Source organism: Heterocephalus glaber, unplaced genomic scaffold (assembly GCF_053883595.1).
Source record: "Heterocephalus glaber isolate CG9 unplaced genomic scaffold, H.glaber_assembly_v1.0 deba00001606, whole genome shotgun sequence".
NCBI lineage: Eukaryota > Metazoa > Chordata > Mammalia > Rodentia > Bathyergidae > Heterocephalus > Heterocephalus glaber.
In genome coordinates, this window is record NW_028258377.1 from 18,631,472 (window position 1) to 18,645,182 (window position 13,711).

The 13,711-nt window shown below is 36.2% G+C and overlaps 1 protein-coding gene across 4 annotated transcripts in view; it reads right to left on the reverse strand.

Annotated features, from left to right (window-relative positions):
* Ranbp17 (RAN binding protein 17) overlaps positions 1–13,711 on the reverse strand; it is a 348,452-nt gene that overhangs the window by 316,627 nt on the left and 18,114 nt on the right. For all 4 annotated transcript variants that reach the window (XM_004836388.4, XM_013078434.3, XM_021239677.2 and 1 more), the window contains 2 exons: positions 11,039–11,205; positions 8,340–8,405 (listed from right to left, as the gene is read on the reverse strand). In XM_004836388.4, coding sequence (XP_004836445.2) covers positions 8,340–8,405; positions 11,039–11,205 — 233 coding nt within the window. The remainder of the gene's footprint in view (positions 1–8,339; positions 8,406–11,038; positions 11,206–13,711) is intronic.

Below are 13,711 nucleotides of genomic sequence, written 5' to 3' on the forward strand. Positions count from 1 at the left end.
TAGAAATATACATAATCTGAATAATGAAATAATCTAATAATCTAATAATGAGAAAACATCAATCTCAAAATGAGAAATATTTTACAAGGCAACTGGCTTTTAATCTTTACAAGTATCAAGGTTACAAAAATAAAAGGAAGATCAAGGGATTTTCCCACATTGAAGATTAATAAACATGAGAACTAAGTATGATGCCTGATTCTAATGTGGCACCCTTTTCTCTAAAGGACATTTGGCAGCTAACAAATAAAACTTGAACAGACTATGAAATTAGGTCATAGTAACATGTGAGTATTAATTTTTGTATTTTAATGGTAGTATTGTGATTATGTAGAAGAATGTTCTAGTATGAAGGAAATATACTAAATATCCCTGAGGTAGGGGATTATGTTGGCAATTTACCATCAAATGGTCAAGATAAAATTTCTTTATACCATACTTGGAACTTTTCTGAAGTTTATGTTTAAAAAAATTAATTGATCTCTAAACTATACTTTCATTAGAACTCCACATTAAATTCAGTCATATTTCAGTAACAAACTAAACAGTGTAAACTCTCAATTCCATGGCAGGCTATATTCCTATATTTGCTATGTAGAAAATGAATCAAACTTACAGTTTTAAGATTAGCAAAAGGTATTACAGCTGGATGATAAGCACATGATGTCACCACAATATTCTCTTCACTTTTATGAGATAAAATGTCTATACTAAAACTATTTTTAAGCTGAGCATGGTGGCACATGCCTGTAATCCCAGAAATTGGGAGGCTGAGGCAGGAGGATCATCGTCAAGTTCAAGGCCAGCCTGAGCTACACAGTGAGTTCAAGGCCAGCCTGAACAGCATAATGAGACCTTGTCTCAAACCAATAATAATAATGACAATAATTTTAAAATAAAACTATATTAAATACTTTAAAAAGAAATCTATAGTTCATTAGACATATTCACAGAATTATTAGGATTCATCAAGGTCTGTCATAATATCTGAGCCAACACAGTACTGGTATTCATCCTGAAGGGGTTGAGGAAGGACCTGATTGAATTATACATACAGCAGAAAAATCAGCTACTCTGGGGTAGAGAAGTCAAGGAGATAGTGACCATGGCAAATGAGATCACTTTAAAATTTAGAAATCCTGATACTATTTACTGTTTACTTCAGGGATGAAACCACCTTTCATCTGTCACAGATCAGCCTCCCTGGAAACTGAATCTGAAGCAGAGTTCCTGTGTAGAGATATGGGAGTGCTCTTATGATCAAAGGCTGTAGGGAGGAGGGGAAAGAGGTTAATTGTGTATGGTTTTGTGAAGGCTATGATATATGTTGGTCAACTGAAAAATGGAGACTTTCATTTCATTGACTGTCTATTTTTTGGTTCACTAATGGCAGCTACAGATCCAGAATAGGACCAAGGAAAGACAAGGATTGGCCTTTTACCTGGGTACTACAGATAAGAAACACTTTGTGGGAATCAGCCCACTGCAGACAGGCAGGTCTGTGCATGCCCTACCGAGGGCCCAAGTCGCACGGAAGATGCCAAATCACCCCTCTGCAGACAGGCAGCCACCTGGTTCCACAATACAAAGGCACAGAGGACATCAGACCACCAGACCAAGTTACTGAGTCCCGCTGCTCCCAGCCCAGAGGTAGGGGTTTCTGAGCCACCGTCCCACTGCTCCTGGTCCAGAGGAAGGGGCTTCCAGTCACCATCCCTCATGCTGCTCCCAGCCCAGAGGAAAGGGCTTTTGGGCCACCTTCTGTACCGCTACTCCTGGCCCAGAGGAAGGGGCTTCCAGGCCACCATCCGGCCCACTGCTCCCGGCCCAGAGGTAGGGGCTTCTGAGCTGCCATCCCACTGCTCCTGGTCTAGAGGAAGGGGCTTCCCAGCCACCATCCCTCCGGCTGCTCCTAGCCCACAGGAAAGGGCTTTAGGGCCACCATCCCTACCGCAGTTCCCAGCCCGTCCCACCTCTCCCAGCTCAGAGGAGGTAATCCACGCAGGTGCTAACAGCCCCCTACCCCAGTCGAAATGAGAAAACATGTAAATAAGTCGCAAAACCAGACTTCCAGATCACCTACAGCAATCCCAAAGGGAAATGAGATGGAACACTCTAATACTCAAACACCTGGACCCACTGAACTGGCAACAGAAGGGATCTGGAAAAAATGAAATCAGAAATAATATCTCAGATAACAGGAGAAATTCTGCCCCTAGTGCAAGACATGATTAATAAATCTAGAGAGGAGCTCAGGAACATGATGGAATCCCAACATAAGAAACAAATGGAATCCAGAAAACAGATGCAAATAGATTTGCAGGAGATGAAAAACTCCATTGAAAGTCTACACAGCAGAATGAGCCAATGTGAGGACAGAATTTCATATATAGAAAATAAGATTGCAATTAGTGATCAGGAAAAGAAAAATTGCTTCAAAATTATAAGGGAACATGAGAAATCAATCCAGCAGCTGCTAGATGATGCAAAGAAGAATAACATAAGACTGACTGGGCTCAATGAAGAAACAGGAGAGAGTGCAGATGACATAAAAATCTCTTCACAGAAATAATGGCAGAAAACTTCCCAAGCAGGGGAAAACAGCTTGACATACAGATAAGTGAGGCATATAGGACTCCAAATAGCCTTGATCAAAAAAAAATCTACACAGAGGCATATAATTGTTAAGATTCCAGAAACTCAACAGAAGAACAAAGTTCTCCAAGCAGTCAGAGAAAAGAAACAAATCACATACAAAGGAAAGCCCATCAGAATCACAGAAGACTTCTCAACACAAACCATCAAGGCAACAAGAGCTTGGAGTGACATATTCCAAGCCCTAAAAGAAAATAGCCTCCAACCCAGATTGATCTACCCTGCAAAACTATCTTTCAAAATGGATGGAGAAATAAGATACTTTCATGACAAAGAGCACCTTAGGAACTTCATGAATACCAAACCAGAACTCCAAAGAATTTTACACAATATCCTAGGATCAGACATTGAGGATCACAACCCCAGGAAGCAAAGCAGAATGAAACCATCTGGCATGACAAGAAATTAAAGGTAAAGGGGGAGAACGCAACAAAAAGAAAAAGTCATGACAATGATAACTCAATACATATCAGTTATAACCATCAATGTTAATGGTCTCAACTCACCAGTCAAAAGAAATAGACTGGCAGAATGGGTCAAGAAGCAAAATCCAACAATATGATGCATACAACAAACACACTTAATTCAAAAGGAAACCCATAGACTGAAAGTTAAAGGGTAGAAAACAATACTCCATGCGACAGGAACCCAAAAAAAAGCAGGAGTAGCTATCCTCTTTGCAGATCAAGTAGATTTCAAACCAACACTGATTAAGAGAGACGAAGAAGGACACTACATCCTTGTAAAGGGAACAATCCAAAAGGAAGAGGTAACAATCATAAATATCTATGCACCAAACACTAGTGCACCCAACTATATAAAACAAATACTAACGGACATGAAAAGTCATAGATGCACTAATACAATTGTAGTGGGGGACCTCAACACTCCACTGTCACAAATAGATAGATCAACTAGACTAAAAATAAGTAATGAAATACTAGAACTCAATCGAACTCTTGAACAAATGAACTTAACAGATGTTTACAGAGTCTTCCACCCCACAAAATCAGAATACACATTCTTCTCAGCTGCACATGGGTCCTTCTCAAAAACAGACCACATACTCACACATAGAACCTGTTTAAGTAAGTGCAAAGGAATTGAAGTTATCCCTTGAATATTATCACACCATAGTGCGATGAAATTGGAGATCCATAGCAAAAGAAACTCAAAAAATTTCATAAACATGTGGAAATTGAACAACACACTTCTGAATAACCAATGGGTCACAGAGGAAATTAAAGAAGAAATCAGACAGTTCCTTCAATTAAATGACAATGACAATACAACATATCGGAATCTATGGGACACAATGAAAGCAGCCTTACAAGGGAAATTCATAGCAGTGAATATGCATATTAGGAAAACAGAACGAGCCCAATTAAACAACCTGATGCTGCACCTCAAGCTTCTAGAAAAAGAAGAGCAGGACAACCTCAAAGCTCATACAAGGGAGGAAATTATAAAGATCAGAGGAGAAATCAATGCAATGGAGACTAAGAGAACGATACAAAAAAAATCAATGAACCCAAGACTTGGTTCTTTGAAAGAATAAACAAAATTGACAAACCTTTAGCCAAACTTATCAGAAAAAGGAAAGAAAAGGCCCAAATCCATGCAATTAGGAATGAAAAAGGTGAAATTTAAATGGACACAGCAGAAATGCAGAGGATCATCAATACCTACTTCCAGAACCTATGCACCAATTAAGATGGACAACACAGAAGAAATGGACAGATTCCTAGAAACATATGAATTACCAAAGCTAAATGAAGAAGACCTAAAAATTCTCAACAACCCAATATCAACCAATGAAATGGAAAATGTAATTAAAAACTTATCAACTAAGAAAAGCCCGGGCCCTGATGGCTTCACTGCTGAATTCTACAAGACATTTAGAGAGGAACTGCTGCCACTACTGTTTAAACTCTTCAGTGAAATTGTAAGGGAAGCAATACTCCCAAATTCATTCCTGGAAGCAAGCATCACCTTGATCCCCAAAGCAGAGAAAGACTTAACTGAAAAAAAGAACTATAGGCCAATCTCACTAATGAACATAGATGCAAAAATCCCTAATAAGATAATGGCAAACAGAATGCAGAAGATCATCAAGAAGATCATACACCCTGATCAAGTGGGATTCATCCCAGGGATGCAGGGATGGTTCAATATACACAAGTCAATCAATGTAATACACTATATCAATAGAGCCAAGGACAAAAACCATATGATTATCTCCATAGATGCAGAAAAAGCATTTGACAAAATCCAACATACATTTATGATAAACACCCTACAAAAAATTGGAATAGATGGTCTCTACCTCAAACTGATAGAAGCCATCTATGAAAAACCAACAGCCAATATCATACTAAATGGTCAAAAACTGAAATCCTTCACACTAAAATCAGGAACAAGACAAGGATGTCCACTATCACCACTCTTGTTCAATATAGTTCTGGAAACATTAGCCATGGCAATTAGACAAGAGAAAGAAATAAAAGGAATAAAGATAGGAAATGAAGAAGTCAAATTGTCATTATTTGCAGATGACATGATACTCTATAAAGAAGACCCCAAGAACTCCATTAAAAGTCTTCTAGACTTAATAACCAAATTCAGTCAGGTAGCTGGTTACAAGGTCAACACATAAAAATCAATAGCTTTCCTCTACACAAATGACAGACTCACTGAGAGAGAAACAGGGCAAATAATTCCTTTCACAATAGCATCCAAAAAATTGAAATATCTAGGAATCAACCTAACGAAAGAAATCAAAGTCCTCTTCTCTGGAAACTATGGCACTCTGGAAAGAGAGATTGAAGATGATATCAGAAAATGGACAGACATCCCCTGCTCCTGGGTAGGAAGGATTAATATAGTGAAAATGGCCATACTTCCAAAACTGCTATATAGATTTAATGCAATTCCAACTGAGATCCCAGCAGCATACTTCATGGACCTTCAGAAAACAACCCAAAAATTCATTTGGAACAAGAAGAGACCCAGAATAGCAAAAGCAATTCTAGGTAACAGAGACATGGCAGGGGGTATCACAATCCCCAACCTACAACTATACTACAAAGCTATTGTGATAAAAACAGCATGGTACTGGCAAAGAAACAGACCTGAGGACCAGTGGAACAGATTAGAAGATGCAGAAACAACGCCAGACACACTCAGCCATCTCATCTTCGATAAAGGAGCCAAACACCCTTACTGGAGGAAAGATAGCCTCTTTAATAAATGGTGCTGGAAAAACTGGGTTTCAACTTGCCAAAGATTAAAACTAGACCTGTATCTCTCACCATGCACTAAACTAAAATCAAAATGGATTAAAGATCTAAATATTAAAATAGAAACTCTGAACCAGTTGGAACACAGGTTAGGTAGAACCCTTGAAGACATCGGTGTAGGAAAAGATTTTATGAACAAAACCTCAGTTGCCCGTGAACTAGCACAAACAATCAACAAGTGGGATCTCTTCTTATTAGAAAGCTTCTGCACAGCAAGAGAAACCACCAGCAGTGTGAAGAGACAACACACAATGTGGGAAAAAATCTTCACCTGCTGTTTGTTTCTCAGACAAAGGTCTACTATCTCGAATCTATAAAGAACTTAAAAAGATCAGACCTCCCAAATTTAAAGACCCAATCCAAAACCGGGCATCTGAAATGAACAGACATTTCTCACACAAAGAAGTAGAAATAGCAAATAAATACCTAAAAAAATGTTCAACATCACTGGTCATTCGAGAGATGCAAATGAAAACAACGCTGAGATTCCACTTCACTCCAGAAAGAATGGCTGCTATCATGAAATCAACCAATAACAAATGCTGGCGGGGCTGTAGGGAAAGAGGAACCCTGCTCCACTGCTGGTGGGAGTGTAGACTGGTGCAACCACTGTGGAAGTCCTCAAAGTATGGAGATATCTCAAAGAACTAGGACTGGAAGTCCCATTTGACCCCACTATTCCACTGCTGGGGATCTTCCCCAAAGAATTAAAAGAATCATACCACAGTGATATATGTGCACCCATGTTCATACGGGCACAGTTTGTGATAGCTAAAACTTGGAAACAGCCCAAATGCCCATCAACTGGAGACTGGATAAAGAAAATGTGGCTTTTTTATAAAATGGAGTACTACTCAGCCATAAAAAATGAGAAATTAGAGCCATTTATAGCTAAGTGGATGCACATTGAGGCCATACTCTTAAGTGAAATAAATAGGACACACATGTGTAAATACCGAATAGTTTCTCTGGTGTGAGAAACTGAAAGTGTAAATAAGGACTACAATGTATAATAGGTAATGTGAAATAGGAAGAAAAGGGGCAAAGGGGAAGGAAGTGGGAGGGCTAGGGGAAAGGAATAAAGGGAATGGGATTAATACGAGAAAATGCAAAACTAGGAACAAAATCTTTGTAAATAGGGAGGACTGGAGGGGTTGAAGGGAGGGCTGGGCAAGGGTGAAAAATAAGAACCAAGAGAGGCTATGTAAAGGTGCAAATTTCCAATGATGAATGTCATTATATTGTATACCTAAAATGTACCAATGATTAGAATGAATAATCAATAATGTACAATAGGAAGAAAAGGTCCAAAGGGGTAGGGGTGGTGGGGCAGGGGAAAGGAAAGAAGGGAAAGGAAAAATGATGAGAAATGGAAAAAATGGAAATAAAGTCTTTGTAAATAGGGAAGGGTGGAGGGGGTGAAGGGAGGGCTAGGAATGGGGAAAAAATAAGAACCAAGATGCATTATGTAAAGGTACAATTCCCAATGAGAAATGTAATTGTCTTGTATACCTACAATGTACCAATAAATGAATTTAATAAAAAAAATTTAGAAATCCCCCATATGAATATAGAAAATTTTTCTAATTCCTGATTGAACACAAATAGAAAAATAGTTACTTTAGATTTTGTTTTTTGATATGTATAACTATATTGTGACTCCAAATGAAGTTGGTCTTAAGGATACAAGATCTCCCTCTCTCTCTCTCCACACACACAAACACACACACACACATCCCACTCAGGACAATGAGTTTTTAAATTTAAATACTACAATCCCCTTTATCATAAAACTATTTCACACAGAACCTAACTTCTGCTGTGGTTCTGTTCATGCACAAAGCAAATGGGAGCAGGTGACAATGTGTTCAGCTGCTTAGCTCATAAAAGTACTGTTGGAGGGTGGTGTAGCTTTTGAAAACACTCCTTGTACAGCGTGAAAATTCCAGCTAGAAGGTGGCAAAGTGCCAAGAGGCTTGTTTTTTCATAAAGTTGCTGTGTATCCATTGTTGAGAATTACTTCACCAAACCACTTGTCTTCTATTTGTAAGTAAACAGAGGTTTGTTTCTCTTTTGCATTTCATTTATGTCTTCTTGTTACTATATATACAATAGATGAAAGGAAAATTTTCCCAGCATCCATGGAACAAGGACCATGTCTCATTCCCTGTTCCTTGTAGTCCTTTCTACTACTGCTATTTCCAATAACAATGAAAGTATTCCACTACTTAATTATCCTCCCCAAAAAACAGATAACACACCAAAAAAAAAAAAACTTGATTAGTCAGTTTTATCCTACACAAAGACAACAACATATTTTGTCACAAGTAAAAGGAATAGCATTACTTAAGCAAACTTCACATCTCCATTAGACAGAGGGCTTACCAGATTCATTTCCTGAGTCAATTCAGAAAGGATTATCACTCCTATTACACAGTGTTCCACAGTGCCCTTTGGAGAAAATAAACAAATTTAAGCCTAAATGGAGATGTGATTGGTTCTTAATGTATAAACAAAATAATACAGTATTTACAAAAAAAATTAATACCAAAGTATCACATTTACTTACTATCTTTTAAAATATGTAGGAAAAATCACTATGAGTTCTACAAGTAAAAGAATTTCAAGCTTCTTTTGAAGAATAAATTTGAGTACAGAATTGAATGGAAAAATGCTCCTGCAGAACTACATGATACTCTACAAAATGTTTCCAGAACCTGAGACATATAATAAACTAAACTTAAAATCATGTAAGAGTTTTTACACCACCTTTGTGGCAGTACTGGGGATGAAACCTATGGACCTGAATATGGCAGACAAGTGATCTACCAACTGAGCCATATTCCCAGCCTTCAAAATGTAAGTTTTTATAAGATCATAAATAAGAACAAACAAAACATGCTTTTTAGTTGTATAAATATGCTTGAAACTTACTGTAATAGCTGCATTCAATACATAATAAATAGCTTACAAACTAATTCAAATCCCTTTGTCATAGATAAGATCACATAGGCCCTTTTAATTTTATTTAATCATACACGTGTATGGATTTGTTATATACCTATAATGAAGGCTTCTAAAGGATCCAATGCGGTAGAATAAATACATAGCTATCAATATAATGAACAATTTCATAGCCTCTACCATGTTTTAATTTAATCATCCTCTAATTTAATCTCAAAAATTTCCTGAATATTAAAATTCAGATTTCCTATGCACAACACTAAAAAATTTCCCTATTGTAAAATCACTCTAGAAGTATAAAAATAATAAATGTAACATCAAATTACAGTGCAATTATACAAAACCATTAATAGATAATACACTTTTCAAGATCATCCCTTCAACTCTCACAGAATTCCAATAACACTGCTCTCACTAGATATAATTAAGTTCAAATTATCTCAGAACAACAACGAAAGAATAGTGCCAGAATTTCTGTATTTCAATTCTTTATGACCCTTTGGGATAAACAGGGTACCTGACTAAGCTCCTAATTTCCTATTCACTGAAGCACCCATCCTCTGTGCACATTAGGTCAATAATTGCCCTGACCAACTACTTATCCATGAACCATGGGCAGTCCATTAGTTTGATTCTTATATAAAAAAAAAATGCTTTGGTACTGGCCCATAGCAATAGCAACAAAAAATATCTACCAGGGCTGAGGATTTACCTCAGTGGTACTGCACCTGCCTTATAGGCACAAGGTCCTAAGTTCGATCCGTGGTACGAAAAAAAAATATCTACCAGAGTATATCACAGCTAAGTCACTAAGTATACTGTTTAGTCAAGATGGCATTTTTTATATACCAACTCTTTCCTGATGAAGCATCAAATTCATTCACAAGCCACACACTCCTTATCTTGTTGCACACAAGCAATGTGAATAGCACTCATTGCATTAAATGACAGTCTCCTGGGTATATATGTAGACCTAAGTATGTTTGGAGTGTGACACCACAAGAACTACAATAGGAAAAAAAGGACGCTCAAAAGTTCAAGCCATTAGGAATTAACTATGTAGTACTATTTTGCAGGTTTTCTGCACTGCATTATAGAATTGAGTCACATCTTACATAGGGGTTAAATTTTTAAATTACTGTAGTACATGAGAAACAAAATCTCAGAAAGTCCAAATTGCCCCTCCCCACTAATAGCCAATACTGAACCAATTTTTACCAACTGCCAGTTTTTCCTCAAGAATTGTAACTGATCACTGTTTCTTTAGCTGGACACTAAGCTAAAGTACTCTTGTTGCAATTAGCAACTGTGTTTGTATGAAAAAATTATTTATCCTGAAATATGAGTCATCCTTAGAAAGATCCATATAGGAACCAAGTGGAGATTCGGAATTCCCTATATCATCCTAGGACATACAATCACTATGTGGAATGTCAGGTGGAATCCCTGGCACAATTTAATCTCCTCTTGTCTTTCCTTCCAGTCCACATATCTGAATTTGTGTAAGTTAAATAGTAAACATGCAAAGGCTACGACTTTAATAACTTAGGTTGAAAATACTTGAGAAAATGATATAGTCAATGTGGTAAAGAAAAAAAATTATTTTAAACCTGTTGGAAGACTTTAAAAGCTACTTCTGTACTAAATCACTGTGTGACCTTATGTAAATTCTTTAACCTTTCTAAACCTTGGCTTTCTCATTTACAAAATGAGACTCACTTTAAAAGTTGTGATGAAGGGCCAGGGATTTAGCTCAGTGCTTTCACCACCTGCTGCGCAAGCGCAAGGACCCGAGTATATATATCTACTTGTCATAAATGAAAGAATATAAAATTTTGAAATTAGAAAACATGATTATTTGCATCCTTCTGGTGTGAAAGTTACATAACAGCATGATTTTCATCTACTGACAATAAATAATAAAGGATCTAAGGATAAATAATAAATTAATTATATTATAATTATATATAATATAATTATTAAAATTAATTATATTATATTGTTAATATTAATTAACTAAATATAGCACTCTTAGCCAAAAATCAAACCATATAGCTTTAAGAACAGCCGTATTCTAAACTAAAATATCAAGTGGTGACATTGTAATAATGTCTTCTTACCTGAAGAAACTTTTTCACATCAGCAATAATTTCTCTGAAGACAAACTGGTCTTTCTGAACTTCAAACCATCCCAATTTAGTAATTTTAGCAATGACTTGAACAAGAGCTTGGATGACAAAGGGAGCCAGCTTAGGTTGTGATGCCACATAATTCAGAATGTAGTTTCCTATAGAGAAAATATTCTGTGATCATTTGGACTTTCAAGAAACATAACATGACTTGTGAAAAAAAAGGGGAAGCAATGACATGCTCTTTGACAGAGTAAACTCTCTTCCTCAAGATACATTCTGATTCTTCTATAAAGTTTGTTTTCAAAGAGCAAATCTGTTCCACTGCATTTGATTAATTAGGAATAGTTTGAGTATAACAGGAACATTACTTTGTTCTGCATGATTTCATCTAACAGAAAAAGGTCAGGTAAATAAAGAAAATTGCAAACAGGTCAAATGAACCAAGCAATACACAAAGTGCATAAGTCTCAAACATCTATTAGCTACCTCATTTCATCTCATGTATTATCAGACACATCCATCCTTACCTGGTGTTATAATTTTCTATCCTATACCAGATAACCACCCTTTCATCACTTCACAGTAACTCAGAAGCTGTAACTCTTATGAAGGGTTGCACAAACTTCAGATCTTATCAAGAAAAAGTACCATATTTGCAGAACTACTTAGTATTTCCTAACTTCTTAATGTGTGTGAAATTGTACTATCCTTTTACTAAATTTCTAGCTATAAAAATCTATCAACAAAGTTCTCAATTTTAATACTTTAATGTCACTTCTCTCATAAGACCTGTAGTTTTTATTATGTAACATTGTATATTAAGTCACTTTAAGGAACATATGACATGTTATACTGAAACTGACTATAACAATATCCTGTTTAAGTGAATAAAAATATAAATAGTACAGTATGTTAAATAAATACATAAATTAAAGCTCACATGAGCAGAATAGTACTCCTTGGAATAAAGTTTACAGCAAATTCAGTTTTGACCTATTTAACAAAATATGCTTTGGTAGAAATGGCTCCAAATTCCAAAAGCACTTTTTAAAATGAGCTATCATCTATTCCTGGAGTAGTTTATGATCCTCTGGGAGGAAAGAAAGGAGGAAAACCAAGAAGAGAAGAGGAAAGAGAGAGACAAAGAAGGAATATGGACCAAAAGGAACCAACCACAAGAAGATCAAGATAAGGCTATAAGGTGGAGATGTAGCAAAGAACTGGAACCTTTATGCCCTGTCGATGAGAATGCAAGATGGGATAGGCACTCAGAAAAACAGTTCAGAAATTTCTTCAAAAGTTAAGCACAAACTTTCCTTATAACTCAGAAATTCCACTTCTAAGTATCTATTCAAGAAAAATGAAAAATAGGTCCACACAGGTAAAGACTTCCATGTAAATGTTCATAAGAGAATGATTCATAGCAGCTGAAAAGTCAAGCAATTGACAAGTTTATCAACCAATGAATGAATAATAAAACACCATATAGCTACACAAGGGACTGTTATTCTGCAATAAAAAGGAGTGAAATACTGACACAAGCTACAACATGAACGAAACTCAAAATATTTTACTAAGTAAAAGGAGCTATACGACAAAGGCTACACATTATGATTTTATTTGTATGAAGTGCCCACAAAAATTAATGTATAGAAACAAAGCACACTAGAGGTAGGAGGTATTGGAGCAGAACAGGGTATAAATAAACAGAAAGGATCTTTTTGGAGTGATGAAAATGTTCTAACATCAAAATTGTGATAATATTCATACAACTGTAACTTTTCTAAAAGTCACTGTTTACATACTTAAGACAATTTAATTTTATGGTAGGGTATATTACACCTCAATAGGTAAAGCTGTCTGAAAGGAGGAAAGAGAGGAAGAAAGGATAGATTTATATATACAATCAAATTATACTATCACTTGAACAAAAGATAAAAAGGAGAGCACTCTACTCTGGAGGAGTAACTTAGGGAACTAATGCAGAAATGAGATGCATGAAGGGAAGACCTTCTGACAACGAACAGGGAGTACCAACAAAGACAAGTTTACCCATACAAGGGTGGCGCATCAATGACAATCTCATGAAGAGATTTCAAAACTAAGCTCAGAAAATGGGATTTCACTAAATGAGCAATCATAAACCATTGTTAATTATACTAATAAGGTTAGAAAATAGTGTGATGGACACAGAGAACCTAGGAACAGAGTATATGAAAAGAAATTCTAAGCTACGTAGAGTGGGACCTTATAGTGAAGGACTGAGGATTTTGAAGTTGACATGATAAAAGCAATATGGCTGTTAAGGCCATTCTTCCTATTTTCTGCTTAAGTCACTATCTATTATAGTGACATGTGTCAGTATAATACCATCTAATCTATTTGCAGAAACGACAGTGGTAAGTCAGACTAAATAAACCAATAAAGGAAACCCATCATTTCTTGTTTGAAATTATCTTGTATGTTTCTAGTTTCTTTTCTTCAACCAAACTTCAATCCTTTTTTAAGAGTTCAGAGTACAGATGCTTCTCAATTTATGAGGTGAAATCCCAATAAAACTATTATAACTTGGAAATACCAGAAGCTGAACATGCATTTAATACACCTGACCCAAAAAACATCACAGCTTAACACAATACATTGTAGAGCATCATTTATTTA